We start from the raw sequence: 14,366 nt of genomic DNA, 5'->3' as shown, positions 1-14,366 counted from the left end.
GCTTTGTGGCCAAGATTCTTTGCATGCACTTCCAGGGCAAATTTCTTGATCTGGTCTTTGTTCTGTCTGTGGCAAACTTTATTTTTTATTATTAGTCCATCCTCCAATTAACAAACAAAAAACCAAGAATTCAATAACCAATGAGCACAGTTTGAGAATATAAACAAAACACAACTATCTGCTTTACAAGAGTACAAACTTGGGATTTTGGCACTTCTACTTCCAGCTGAGGATTTAGAAAACAGATGCTTGGCTTTCTGTGACATTCGTGTGCCTCCTCTTCTATCAGCAGAATATCCTCTGTTCTCTATCAATTGGTGAAGCCTATATTCCCTTCTCCCCACTTTTCAGAGCCAGTAATAGGAAGTAACTATGGGTACCAGTGCTGTAAAAGCTTCTCAGCAAGAAGTCTGAATGTAGCACAAGAATATTTTAGTTACAGAATTATAATCAGTTAGTTGAATCCACAATTAACTGAGTAAAGTCCTAAGGGAATCCCGATACATTCTGGCACATTGAATGACAGAGAGCTGCTGCCTAATTACGCCAGCATTTGACAATCACTGCTCAAAAAGCAACAGATTCAGCACTTACGGGGGTAGGGTTCTCTTCGAATTTCTTTGGCTCAGATGCAGGTCTTGAGTCATGCTCACTACTCTCTTTCCTGAAAAAGAAAACTGCTACCACGTTAATAAGGTGACCAAAGGACAAGGATTACACACATAGAATAATGGCAGTGAGAGCCATTTGCTCCATGCTCAACCCATCAGGTGCAACCCACACTCCAGCCCTATGCAGATGAGTCTGGACAACCCAGAGCTCTGTGTGCCACAGACAGCAAACTGCAGTCGGGTGTTCCAGCCTCCAGCTGTTTTGTATCAGCTTACAGTGGATCTCCAGCATTCCCTTAGCTGCTCACTGCCTGCCCCCCGGCACAAGGTTTCCAGAGTCAGAGCATGAGGATGTGAAGACAACTGTACCTATCTGAGTCTTGCCAATGGTCTCTGCTGCCTCCATCTCCAGGACCACACCCAGAATTTCCACTTCGGCCCTTTGGAGCACTCTCCTTCCCTTCATCAGGTCGGTTTTCATCACCTAAAGTAAGTTGAGACAAATCTGTCATTCCATCTTGAACTAATTTCAGCAATGAGATGTCAAGTTAGCCCACCCAGGTTATTAGTACCCTAACACTAGGGCTGTGTGATACATCGATAAATAATTTGAAAATGGTTTGAAGAGCTTGTTGCGGTAACATTTTTGAGCCTGCACTAGTGCCAGAGGAAGCCTGATAAGGTGCTCACCTGCCTGCTTGTGCCTTGCTTCCGTTGCAGACAGGCTGCCTCCCTCCTCCCTTCCTCCTGGTTGCTCCACCTGCCCACATCATCACTCCATAGCCAAGCCACTGTGAGGGGCGATCGCTGGGAAGGACCTGCCTGCCTGTGATTTTGAAGCACTGCGTTGTATGCTCCTCGGCAGAGCCCTCCTTAATTCTCCCCTACTTCCTTGCAGCCACAGCCAACCACAAGAGCAGGCGGCTGGCTAATGCAAATATCACAATCCCTGCAGAACCGTCTCTGCCTCAGCTCCGCTGTGCAAAAAACAGTCTCTGCTTCAGCTCTTCCCCTAATCCTGTAGCCACAGCCAATCGCAAGAGCAGGCAGCACTGAACAGCCTGCAGAGCAGCAAGCTCCTCAGATGCTATGCGGCTCTTGCTAAAAGTGTGTAATAAAAGGTGCCAGGCTGGGAGGTGGCTTCTTGCTCTGAGTTCCTTTCTCCCATTAACGGGGGTTATTTCCTTTAGAGTAGGGGGGGGGATCGTGCCCTGTCCCTTTCCCCACCTCAATGTGTGTGTGTCAAGGTGTGTGCACTGATGCCTTCCCTTGCTTTTCTGAGACATGAGGTTCTAGCTCAAGAATTTAAAAAAAGCGCATAGCCATGCCCTTAAAGACAGCCCCAGCTCTTTCCTTCCTTCTCTGTCTGTGAGCTACATGTTGCCTGTTGTAGTAGCTCACAGACATGAGGCCTCTGCTGCCTTATGATCTCCTATGGGAGAGGATGGCTGGCCCTCAGAGGTCCCTTCCTACAGGTGATTCAAGTATTCTGTGTGATGTGTCCTGCCAGGGAAGCTTAAAACTTCACTTTCCCATATTCTCTGAAACAGCAAAGCCTGGGGGGGGGTGGCCTGCTCCATGTGCATTTTCTCCCAGATGCCATGAGGTTCTCGGAGGTGGGGGTGGGTGGGGGCTTTTGGGGGGCCCTTCTGTGGGAAACAGAGGGGGGAAGAATTATCCGTGGCCTCCTTATGCTGAAATGGGAGATTGGGTAGTTGTTGTGTGGGGTGAAAATGATTGGGGGGGTGTTGTTGGTAAGGAGTGCAAGCAAATGTGTGTCTACTCACAAGGAAGCCCTACTGAATTTAATGGGGCTCACTCCCAGGAAAGTAGGTTTAGCTGAACTCAATGAGGCTTACACATGCCTAGAATTCCACTGGAACATCTGAGTAATGAATCAGATGATCTACCACTTCCATAAATTTTAAATATGCCCACAAAACTGCAGTAATATAGTCTCCAGAAATCTTAAGCGGTTTCATTGAAGCATGCTATCAAGAAGTAGAATTTCATAACTGTTTTAACAATAAGTTAAAGGTAAGTAAAAAATTATCAGTTTTAGAGTAAGACCCTTAAATATTAGGAATTGCCAGGACATTACCGCGCTTCTCCTCTGCATTAGCTCCAGCCTTATTTCAGACATTGTGATATATCAAAATATTGTGATGTTGGAACCCAGATCTCACCCAGCCCTACCTAACACTAAGCAAGTTTCATTTCAATGAAATTTACTACTGCTTGCAACAAAGTACCAGCCTTAAGGTTTGTTTTCCACCCTCTTGCTCTTAATTTTTTCTTCTCCTAAAAATATGGAAGATTGTGTGGATTTCCCTACTTTGTAATGAGGAAATGTGAGTCCTCTTGACTTGGGTTGCCTCCCTGAATTTTAGGGTCATCATAGTTTTCTGTATTACTCCATTATTAAGTTGAACTTCCAAGTATACTGTGCCAATTTTCTTATCAACTTGTGATCATCCTGACCACAGAACCTACCTTGCCGTCAGCAAGAAGGGAATAAATACACATTTACCTGCATGTAAGCCCCAGTGAACACAGCGGGACTTACTTCAAAGTAAACACACCTAAGGACTGTATTACAAGTTTCTATTACATTGGGCAGGAGAAGTCAAGTGGGGAAGATGCCGCTTGTCATTCGCCCGTCAAACCATCAACAACTGAACATGTGGCAGATTCCTGAAACCAGGATCCAGACAGAGAATTTCCCCAGACTGAATTTAAGGTGTCTCCTCACTGGACTCTGCTGCCCTCTCCTGGCAAGCTAGAAAATAAACCTACAAACTACACCTGCAAGCAATAAGCCATGACACTGGGAACTTTCACGACTTCTCAGTGAAGAGGGAGCAGAGATGTCTTTTTCTTGGAATAGCTATGAAGTAGATATTTTGAATTTTGAACCCTGCTCAGTATCTGCAATTATCTGAAATTGTTTTTTGGATATGGATTTTTTTTTTGTATTGTGAAACTGTTTTGAGATGATTCCCAGGAAGAGATTAATAAATAAATGAAATAAAGCAGATAAATAATAATAAACGCAGCTGCCAGCCACAAGAGCCATTTCCTCAAAGCAGCGTACACCCAACAGAGAGGAAGTAACAAAGAATGCATGTGTATTGCCAGGCACAATAGCTGCACACAACCAATCCTCAATCGCCAGGGCTCTCTCTCTTTGCCCCAAAGGGCCACAGGTAAGTTTCCGCACCCGAGCCTTACCTTTCCTTGGGGCGTTCTTGGAGGGCACTCCATCTTCTGAAGGCAGGGGTGGCATAGCCTGGCTGCCGCTGCAACAAAGAACAGAGGAAAGCAGCGTTGATGCTTTGTGCATACTGTACACTCCATGGAAGTTGCTACTGTAACTCCACGTCACATTCAGGTGTGTTGAATTTTTCAACTTTCAAATTCCTTAAAATGAGGGGTGCCAAAAAGTTGTAACATGGCTTGGGAATTCAAAAGGTATTTTATTTAAATTAATATAATTTAGTTTTGCTTGGTAAGTAAAATGTGTGTGAAATTGCATAGAAATCATTAAAAATGATTGCCAAGAAGTTGCAGCTACTTATTTATTTAGCTTTGCTGCATTTTAATGTTTCTTATCTATAGTGAAGCTAGCTTTTAAGCTGGGGTGGGGTGGGGGGCCTTGTCTGGCTAGAGGACCAGATATTCATCTCCCTTAATCCTGACAGGTGAGCAGGGCCACCCGCTACCCAGCGTTACAGAACCACAGCTCTTTCAACCCCCAGCAACACAATATGAAAGAAAATAAATCCCCACTTCAAAATCATGAGTTCCGAATAAAACCTACCCTAGTGAACCAAAGCTTACTTTGGTTTCCATTGCACCCACCTTGCCCACAATCCCTAACATTTTGCTGTCACATTTTATGCATTTAAATAATAATAATAATTTGGGATTCTATTACGCCTTAGCGTTGTACCATGCAGCCTACATGCTTCCCATCCCTCCTGCAGATTAAGTCCTTGGCTGAAAAGGGCAGCCCTGCCAGAGGCCCTCACCTTGTAGGGGAATGCTGGTCTGAGTCGGAGCTCTGTGAGCGGGCCGGGTGAGAGTTGCTGCTGCGCTTCACCCAGGCATTTTCTTTTGGCGGAGGCGCTGGCATCACCTTCAGAGGAAGCTTCTCTTCCCTGGGAGTCTTGGAAGTGGGAGACAGACCTTCATCCTCTTTGCTGCTGCTTTCATTTTCCAATGATTTTTCACTCTCCCTCCTTCGTGAGGCTGGAAGCGCAGGATACAATACAACATGGGCTAAGAAGATATGCATATGCACCCTGGCTGTATGATGGAAAGCACTTTTTTCCTGGCCCATTCCCCAGTGATTCTGGGCTAGTTGGCATGTTTTACCAATACAAACCACCAAAAACACCCAGTGAGTTTACAGAGCAGAAGATCACAGAACAAGCCTAAACTGGGCCATGTGTACATCCACAATACAATCACAGACCTGTGAAAAGATCTGGGCTGACAATTCCATTGTTTGATGAAGAGACTTCCTGGTTGGTTTGCATGTCAGTCTTTTTGTCTTTCCTGGGGTAGAAGTGATCAATCGCTCATAGGAAGCAACAGAAACATCCAGGTGGGGGGTGTGGATGTGCGATTGCCCAGTTAAAGGTTTATGCTCTATTGTGTGTGAGTGCAAGTGGGCATGCATGAGGTGTGTGTGAGAGGCATGACAATCCTGCAGTTTAGTCCAGTGTTACTATGTCCAGTCTATATGCAGGCTGGCATGGGGTCTGTGAAGCTGACTGTGGTTGAGGAATCTCTCTCTCTCTCTCTCTCTCTCTCTCTCTCTCTCTCTTTTACACACACACACACAAACACACACACACAGAGACACCACCCCTCCCACCAGCTGAAATCCTACTTGTTTTGCCTGCATGAGAGAAAGCAAGCAGGGAAGTGATTCTGATACTATTTCAGCTATTTCTGATACTGATACTGATTCACTATTTTCTGATAGTGAAAAATGTTTCATGGGAATGAGTTAATCATCTTCCCCCAGTACCACTGCTATGATCGAGCTCACTCTCTCACCCACCCACCCACGAATGTGATACCCTTACAAAAAAATGTTTAGTTTGGGCCTCAAGGTTTTAAACATGCAACTCCCCCAATGCTGTCAACACCATTTGATGGCTGCTTTGGCTAGGAAAACAAACAATTGTTAAAATACATCTCAGTTTACAGCAGCAGAGCCCAATCTAGTCAACGTGGCCCATAGGCTCAGACCAAAGCCAGCATTTGTCAATTGTACATGAAAATAGAAGCATTGTGTTTTCCCTTAGCAAAGAGTTGAATGAAAATTCCCGCCAAACAGGAATCTGGGTAGTGAGCATCTAAGGTTCTTTTTTTAAAAAACCCCAACAACAAACCAAAACCTAAAAAGATGGCTTCAACAAATCTCTCTGTGCTAAGTGTCGAAATGGCATGATAATGATGAGTGTTACTCCCAACTGCAGAGGTGGGCAGGGATTGCTCTCAGTTGTGCAGTGATCCCGACCATCTCCAAAGCTGAGAGGGCGGTTGGGGATTGTTGGCAGCTGTGAAATCCAATGGTCCCCTGCTGCTCACACTCCTGCCGGCAGGGTGAATGTACGCACAGCTGTGAGGGCATTTCAAGTGCTGCTGCACAGTGGAGCCCAAGCCTGCATCCTTCCTTCCCCACTGGCCCTTCCCTTGGGAAAATCTAAGGCCAGAGCAGGAGGCGGTGGATGCTGCCCCCTTCCACCCAGTCAAGCAGCCGTGTCCAAGCTAGCCCACTCCCTGCCAGCCCCTTCCACCCAGTCATTGTAGACTCTGTTACGAAGTCGATTGTATAAAATCTACCTGTTGGTAACAGGCAATTTACATGACTAGCAACACCAACAAAAATGCAATCCAACTGCTTACCAACAACCAGAGGGACAAACATTTGTCCTAACAGAGACGACTGTACAGTACTAACTTGTAAATACCATATTGGCCTGAATATAAGCCTCACTTTTTTCCAAATTTTAAGTGTGGCTTAAATTCGCAACCCTACAAAAATTGGCTTTTATGATAGCACTGCTGAAACAGATATATGGTAAAACGGAATGGGTGTGAGTGCCTGCGGAATTTGAAGGGAGTGGCTTATACTGGGGTACTGTCTCTCCCCCCCCCCCGAATTTTGCATGTGTGGCTAATATTCGGGCCAATATAGTACCACCACTGATCGACAGCTACTTAAGCTGCTAGCTTCCCTGCTGGTCGGCTATTTAGTCGATCTGTTGGTAGGTTATGGACAACTTCCATTACGAAGAACTAAGAAACCCCATATTCTCAAATCTATAGACATAGGCTTGCCATGTGACTCAACTGAAGCTTCCCAACTGAAATACGTGCTATAATCCAGGAAAGTTATGGGGCTTTCCAGAAATAGGACGATGCACTTCAGGGCTAAGTGAATGATACCCCAAAGACAACTTACTTCTTCCTGTTGGGCCTGTCCCCACAGAAGGAGTTGTACTGCCAGTCTGTGAAGACTCACTCCCTGTCCGTGACCGCTCTTGGTTATCTTCGCTACGCCAGCTGGGGTGTCTAGAACATATACAGAGAAGCAAGGCTTACTAACTGTAAATGTGGGGCACTGGATAAAAAACAAGTATGCACAACTCTACAAAAAATAAATAAAAACAAGGTGGTTAAATCAAACTGAGACAACTGTGCCATTAGCACCTTTCAATCCATAGTACTGCTCAAGTCAGCCCTTTAGTGGAGACCAGGTGGGGTGGTCTGCTAAGTTTGTCTGGGGTTTGAGTCTTCTTATGTTGAGCTTACTGATTCAGTCACTGGTCAGGGAGCAGCTGACGCTGCAGTACTGCAGAACTTAAGCAAATGTAGAGTTGATCAATGCCCAGATGAAAGACCACAAGAAGGTACCCTCCTCAAGTTTTCCAAGATGGAATACATCACAATTTCAGAGAGATATCCTTTCAGAGGAAGATTCCTAAAGGAACTCATTTTGGGGAGAAGAAAAGGGACTTTTTGGAGAAGTGGAGCATTGGATCACACTGTCCACAGGGAAGTGTGATCCTGGAAGTGAAAAGGTTCTGGACAATGGGAATAGGAAGCAACCCTCAACATGATGCATTCCTATGTTCAGGTTTGAAACAAAGCTCCGAAGCAGTTAGAGATGTTTCTTAACTGCTCAAATTATATGTGTTAAACAAAACTTAAGACCTTTTTTAATTTGCTAGGGGATTATATGTAATGTGATTTGGCCTTGCAGCCACCTGTCATTAGGCTAGTATGGCTGCTTGTCATGCGGCAGTGACACAGTTTGGGATACAGCAGCTCGGGCAAGCCTGGTGCTAGCCTAGCATTCATTCTCTGGGCTTACACAGATAGCTGGCCCCCCAAAAGTGCTCTGTAATGCCATGAACCTACCTACCAAGGCAGCTAATGGAATGTCACCCTTCACCATCTTCAGCAGGAAGCTACTATAGGGGTGTTTTGCAGCATCAGAGGAGCTGCAGACATATCTATGGCACCTTTTGCACAGATCACCGGCTTGAGCCTGTGACCCACCAAGTGGTGTTTAACTCAAGCAGTTTCTCTACTGGACTGTGTGCAGCTCATGCTCCTTCTCTGTCACTTACCGCTCCCGGGGCCGTCGCTCTAGCCTGGGCTTATCATCTTCCAGCTGGCGCTGCAGCTTCTCTTGCTCCTTCTGTAGCCTCTCTTCTACTTCACGCTCTCTTGCAGCTGTGTCCACAGGCTTGGCCCCCCCAAAGATGGAGGCTGCACGGCTAGACTGGGTAGCAGGAGCTACAGATGTATCTTCCTCCTTGGGTGCGCTCCGAGGCTTCAGGTTCAGTTTAGGCCTCTGAGTAGGACCTAAGAGAAAAAGAACAGGAGATTGAAAAAAGCAGAACCGTTCAGAAAAAGCAAAGCCACTGGATTCAGGATTAGGCAAAAGCCAAGAAGCAGGAGAATTGTGAAAAATTCATATGGTTGTCTTATTTAGATAAGGAGGTGGGGATTAAAGGCTGAATGGTATGTGGCATTTAGGCCGCATAAGGAGATCTTGGAAGCAAGGAAGAGTCAGAAAAGGACCCATGCCCAACAGGGGACAATGAATCATTAGACAAACCTCCTACAAAAGGTGGGTCACCCAGTTCTCAGAAATGGCTAGGCTACATAATAAATCTTTCTTAACAGTGTCTGATGGATCTGGCAACATACCATATACACTGGGTAGGGCAAGAGGCAAACATCGCCATGGCCTAGGGTCGAATTCAGAATACCACAAGGAATAAGGGGGAACAGAATAATCTGCAGCAATACACAACAAACAATGACAGCAAAGCCAACAGTTTCTCATTTCTTTGCTTCTGAGCAAACACCGAGCATACCTCTATCATCCCGCCGGCTGTCATCCCTGCTATAGTCATCCCGCGAGCTGCTCCACCTATCCATTCGATCATCTCGCCTCTCGTAACGGTCCTCATAGCGGTCACCACCACCCCTATAATCATCGTCCCGACGGTATCCGCTGCCAAAGGCTCTTCTACCACTGCCTGACCTAGAGTCGAAACCTACAGGAAAAGGAAGTTCAGTGGTTTAATCTTGCACAACATGAAGACCATTATTTCTGAGGACAGCACCCCAGAGTGCTCACAGGCGAGTCAGAAAAGAGAGCAGACCTCAGAGTCTGTATGTACATTCACACACCCCTATACCCCTCCAACATGTGCAGCTATCAAAATGTTTCCCTGAGGTTACATATACAGAGGCACACAGTCCCTGATCAAGCAGTATCCAAACATGGCACACAATGTTAGATCAAGCCAGTTTCAGGAAGATTTCATGTACAGTTTCAAGGGCACGATCTGGAGTCCTATTTGACATCTGAAGAAAATACCTCCCACTTCAGTTCAAAACATGGCCAAAAATGCTTAATTAACACAGCTGGAAAATGCTAACTAGTAGGGACTCAAGTCATGCACAATTGTACAAAAGCACCACTCCTAATTACAAGATCACTCAGCCTGGAAGGAAAACAGACCACAGAAGCAAAAGAAACCAGAGAAAAATGACTGGTTGGAAAGGAACCCAAAATTGTAACTTCGCCTCATTTACTACATCTCCACAACCAATATAATAGTTAAAAACTGCACAAATAATAAGAGTGCTGCAGGTATCAAGGTGTGTGCAAGATGCAAGAGGTATTTGTAGACCAAGCAGGGAGGACACTCAAAATGTCTTTCCACAAGAGCAATCACTGAATCTTGAAACACAAAAGCAAAATCTTTTTAAGCCTTTGAGAAAAGAAACTGCAGCAGTGCTCTATATTCCATATCCCAACTTCCAAGTATTTTCACCTTCAAGAGAGAAAAGCCATTCAGACCACAATGACTATACATAAAATGGATTGTGTGCCTAAAAGGTTGCATCGATAGCAGGGGAATGTGGGAGCTGTATTACCTAGCCAATGCTGCAATGTAAGCAAATGTTTATATTAAGCGATGGCTCCTGTAAGCATCTCAAACCCCAGACCCACAATGAAGTCTGTGACCCACAGTACCTCCTCTATCGTAGTCTCTACGGTCATCGTAACGATCTCTGCCCCCAAACCGATCCATCTCTCTTCGGGGACCATCACGGTACCGATCCGAATCGTAACGATCACGGTCTCGATACCCTAAAGCAGGGGGAAAAAGCTATAGCATGTACAAGATAGACACAGAGCAATGACTTTCAGAAACCGTTTGACACAGCTGGGGGAGATTCAGGGGGCAGGCTTTAGGCATCTTCCAGCACGTGACTACCATAGTGCTTGGTCACAGAACTATTTATTATTGAAACATTTTATTGCCTTGTACTGTAAAGAAGTATTTACATATATATTCCACTGCACCCAGAAGGTTCACAGTAGAAAATGTGATGAAAAAACAGGTATTGAAGTACCCCTAGAAAATTATCCCCACCATCATAAAAAGTCTTTGTTCTAAGCAAGAGAATAGTAGAGGAAATGTGCTTTTCTCAAAAGGAGGCGGGCAATTCACAGGAAATCATAGAACTGCAGAGCTGGAAAGGAACCCAAGGGTCCTCTATGCTAACCCCCTGAAATGCAGGAATCTCAACATACATGAACTATGTATCTTCTGAACTATAAGCGAACTGTTTATAAAGCTACCTCCTAGGTATGCATGAGGTTAGGCAATCACGCAATTACATATAACTCAAGTTTTGTGCTTCAAAAAAATAGCTGTGAAAACACTGATTACAATTTCACAGCTGCCATACTCTAATTCTCCAGACTGTTAGACAAGAAGATTTCAGATGTATTTGTCTTCTGATTAAGGCATTCCTTTCTCAAAAAAGTAGCCTGTAGAATGCATGCTTTACAGTCATGAAGCATAAATGTCTGACATGCCTCCATGTCTTCAGCTCATGATATGAACCTGCTGAGTTCATCCCCATTTCAGACTGAAATGGGTCTTCCGCATTTCAGTCTGAAAGAGAACAAGGAAAACAGGGATTAGCCTTCAATGCACTTGTGCAGCTAGGACTCCATTTTACGGTCTCTGTTATGCTGTAAAAACATGAACAGAAATCATGCAACATTTGGAGCAAGAAATGACTGCATTTTGAGTACCAAGCCAGCTTGGTTGACTGACACGAGACATGGACAGTGGTACCTTGGTTCCCAAACGCCAAAAAGCCCGAAGTAAATGTTCCGGTTTTCTTTTTAATAATAATAATAATTTTTATTAGTTTTCAATTAAAAAAAACAAAATCAAAATATATGCTACATTGTATCAATACCAGATTACCCCACACATTTCTCATTAGCATTTAAAAATAATTTAAAAGAACACATTTTTACCCCGCCCCCCAAATCCCCAGACTTTCCTCCACCCCCTCTTCTGGGTCTTCAAATAAACCAAATCATGTTACATTCCAGATTCCTTTACCCAAATTTCCAACTACTAAACAATTAAACTTGTGGTATACAGCACAGATACTTTAAACATTAAAACCACTTTATACATTACACACCTATGCTTTCATGCTATTTCCCTTTAAAATTATCCTAACTGTTGCTTTTTGCAAGCATTTAATCAAGGCACAGGCAAACTCCGGCCCTCCAGATGTTTGAGACTACAATTCCCATCATCCCTAGCTAACAGGACCAGTGGTCAGGGATGATGGGAATTGTAGTCCCTAACATCTGGAGCGCTGGAGTTTGCGTATGCCTGATTTAATCCATGCCTGCTGATGTCCCAATTTATTTACAACTGCTGACCCCTAAATAAAAACGATTTTCCAGACTGTTACCCATTCTTTTTTTTCTTACTTTGGCATATTTAAAGAGGCTTCCCATTAGGACAATTCCCCATTTCAACCCTCCTTCCTTCCAAATTTCTCTCTGTCTCCACAGTTGTGATTTCACCCAAATTGCTCTAATTCCTGTCTGTACTGATATTTAAAGCTCCTCAAGAAGCTGCTACCAATTAAGGCCATTTCCAGTTTCAACTCCTCCTGTCTTAACACTGGTGATTTTACCAATACAGTACTTCCTCAAATATTTTCTGTGTATGCTGCCCTTCATATTCCCCTGTCTTTCCTTCTGGAGTTTCAGTTAGCTCCCCGCCCCCCGGGCTTACAAATGTTCCCTCCTGTCGTTGCCAGAGGGTCTCCCCTGCATCTATTCTTCTTGTTTCCGGTTCTTCCGCCGTGTTCTTAAAGTGATCCAATCTGGTACTGATGGTCTCTGATATCTTAGCCATACTGTTCATAAATTCTCTTTTCCATTGGTACAAAAATTCCATAATTTCAGCATCTGAGCTCGTCTCTGGCTGCCCTGCCCCCTGTCCTTCCGTTGTTTTCAGCGCAGCCGGTTTTCTTTGGTGTTCCAGTTTTCAAACATTTTTCGGAAACCAAATGTCTGTTGCGGCTGTCGGCTATTGTTTCCAGGGCGCCTGCACCAATCAGAAGCTGCGCCTTGGTTTTCAAACATTTCAGAAGTCAAACGAACTTCCAGAATGGATTAAGTTTGACGCTTTTGTTTTTGCTATTTATTTTGTGTTTTTGATTTCGAGGCTTTTTTGGTTAATTTGTTTTTGTGACTGTGTGGAACCCAGTTCAGCTACTGACTGACTGACTGATTGTGTGACCGCAGAAATTGATAAAAGCCCCCCATCCAAACAATGACTATCATCAGTGCAGGTAAGATTTTTTTTTAAGAAATAATCTACATTACTGTCTTATTTATTTTATTGATTATTGCTTTCATTTTATGGATCAATGGTCTCGTTAAGATAGTAAAATTCATGTTAAATTGCTGTTTTAGGGGTTGTTTTTAAAAGTCTGGAACGGATTAATCCGTTATGCATTACTTTCTATGGGAAAGCGTGCCTTGGTTTTGGAACACTTTGGTTTTGAAACAGACTTCCGGAACGGATTGAGTTTGAAAAGCAAGATACCACTGTACAATGAAATAACTGCTAGAAATCTTCCGTTGTGTATTTGGCATCAATGGGAACATAGGTACAGGATACGACTCCAGAAGCCCAGAACACAGGAAGCTGCTTACACTGTCAAACCACTGGTCCATCCAGCTCAGTATTGTCTGCCTGACTGGTAGTGGCTCTCCCAAGGCTTCCGACTCGGGACACAGCCAGCACTACCTAGAGATACAAGGGAATGAACCTGGGACCTTCTGCGTGGAAAGCAGAGGCTTTGCCCTAGAGCCACAGCCCTTCCTCAGTGTGCCTAATTCCCTAGCTTTTTGTAGTAACTGGCTAGTATTCAATCTAGAATCATGTGTAGGGAGAACAGGGAGGAAAGCTACTCTTGTAAGAACAGAATATAAAGGAAGGGGTTCAGCAACTCAGGAGCATGCAGGAAAATTAGAAGAGGGCAAGGAAAATGGTAGTTAGCACAGCAGGCAACTGGTGATGAACTCACTGTCTCCAAAGCTATCCTCGCCCCTGCGGGGAGGGGGGTCATCAAAGCTATCCGTAGCAGGACGGGCCCTCCAGTCAGTTTCAAATCTCTCTGAATCCCGGTTGCGGTCACGATCTCTACCAAAAGAACGATCATCCCTATCTGCAAAAGAAAGGAAAAGCAACCCAACAGTTAAATGGCACATCCAGTTTCATGGATTCAGACGTCTGCAGAGAGGAAAGTAAAAGCGCCTACACTTTGGAACTCCCTTATTGATATCAAGCAGGTGCCTTTGCTGTATTATTTCCAGCACCTCCTTAAAACTGTTTTGCTTAGGCAAGCCTCTCCAGACACCTAGAAGTTACACGTGTTTTAATCTGTTTTTAGTTTATTGTTGATTTAAGTTTTAAAATGTTTAAAATACCTGTTTTTTAACTGTCTTTTATGGGTAATTGTAATGAGATTTTTTTTGTCAACCACTTTGAGGTTTTATTACAACCAAGTGGCATATAAATTTTGTTAAAGAAAAAAAAGATACACTAATAATTTCTCTGCCGGAGCAATAAACGTGACCTCTGGCAAGATCACAGTGTGTAGGTAAGAGGGAGCAGGATGCTGGTTCAATGCGCTCTGTGGAATCGTGTAGCTCACACCTCCTGTACTGTACTGGGCTGGAGAGGCACTTTTAAGGAAATGGAAACCCACAGTGCTAATTCTGAATTTACTAGGTACCTTTTGCAATTTGCACTGTTGAACCCAACAAGATCAAGTCAAAAGCAGGTAAACCTCATAAGCTCTCCTCGTCAA

General features: G+C 44.2%; 1 protein-coding gene across 3 annotated transcripts in view; it reads right to left on the bottom strand.

The window, feature by feature from the left end:
- Positions 1–14,366, bottom strand: part of EIF4B (eukaryotic translation initiation factor 4B) — a 37,833-nt gene that overhangs the window by 2,887 nt on the left and 20,580 nt on the right. For all 3 annotated transcript variants that reach the window (XM_083729196.1, XM_083729195.1, XM_083729197.1), the window contains 9 exons: positions 13,581–13,721; positions 10,192–10,308; positions 9,020–9,202; positions 8,264–8,501; positions 7,093–7,202; positions 4,643–4,862; positions 3,843–3,910; positions 981–1,095; positions 595–664 (listed from right to left, as the gene is read on the bottom strand). In XM_083729196.1, coding sequence (XP_083585322.1) covers positions 595–664; positions 981–1,095; positions 3,843–3,910; positions 4,643–4,862; positions 7,093–7,202; positions 8,264–8,501; positions 9,020–9,202; positions 10,192–10,308; positions 13,581–13,721 — 1,262 coding nt within the window. The remainder of the gene's footprint in view (positions 1–594; positions 665–980; positions 1,096–3,842; positions 3,911–4,642; positions 4,863–7,092; positions 7,203–8,263; positions 8,502–9,019; positions 9,203–10,191; positions 10,309–13,580; positions 13,722–14,366) is intronic.

This window comes from Podarcis gaigeae (assembly GCF_964106915.1).
Source record: "Podarcis gaigeae genome assembly, chromosome: 2".
NCBI classification, from domain to species: Eukaryota; Metazoa; Chordata; class Lepidosauria; order Squamata; family Lacertidae; genus Podarcis; species Podarcis gaigeae.
This window is presented reverse-complemented; position numbering and strand designations above follow the sequence as displayed.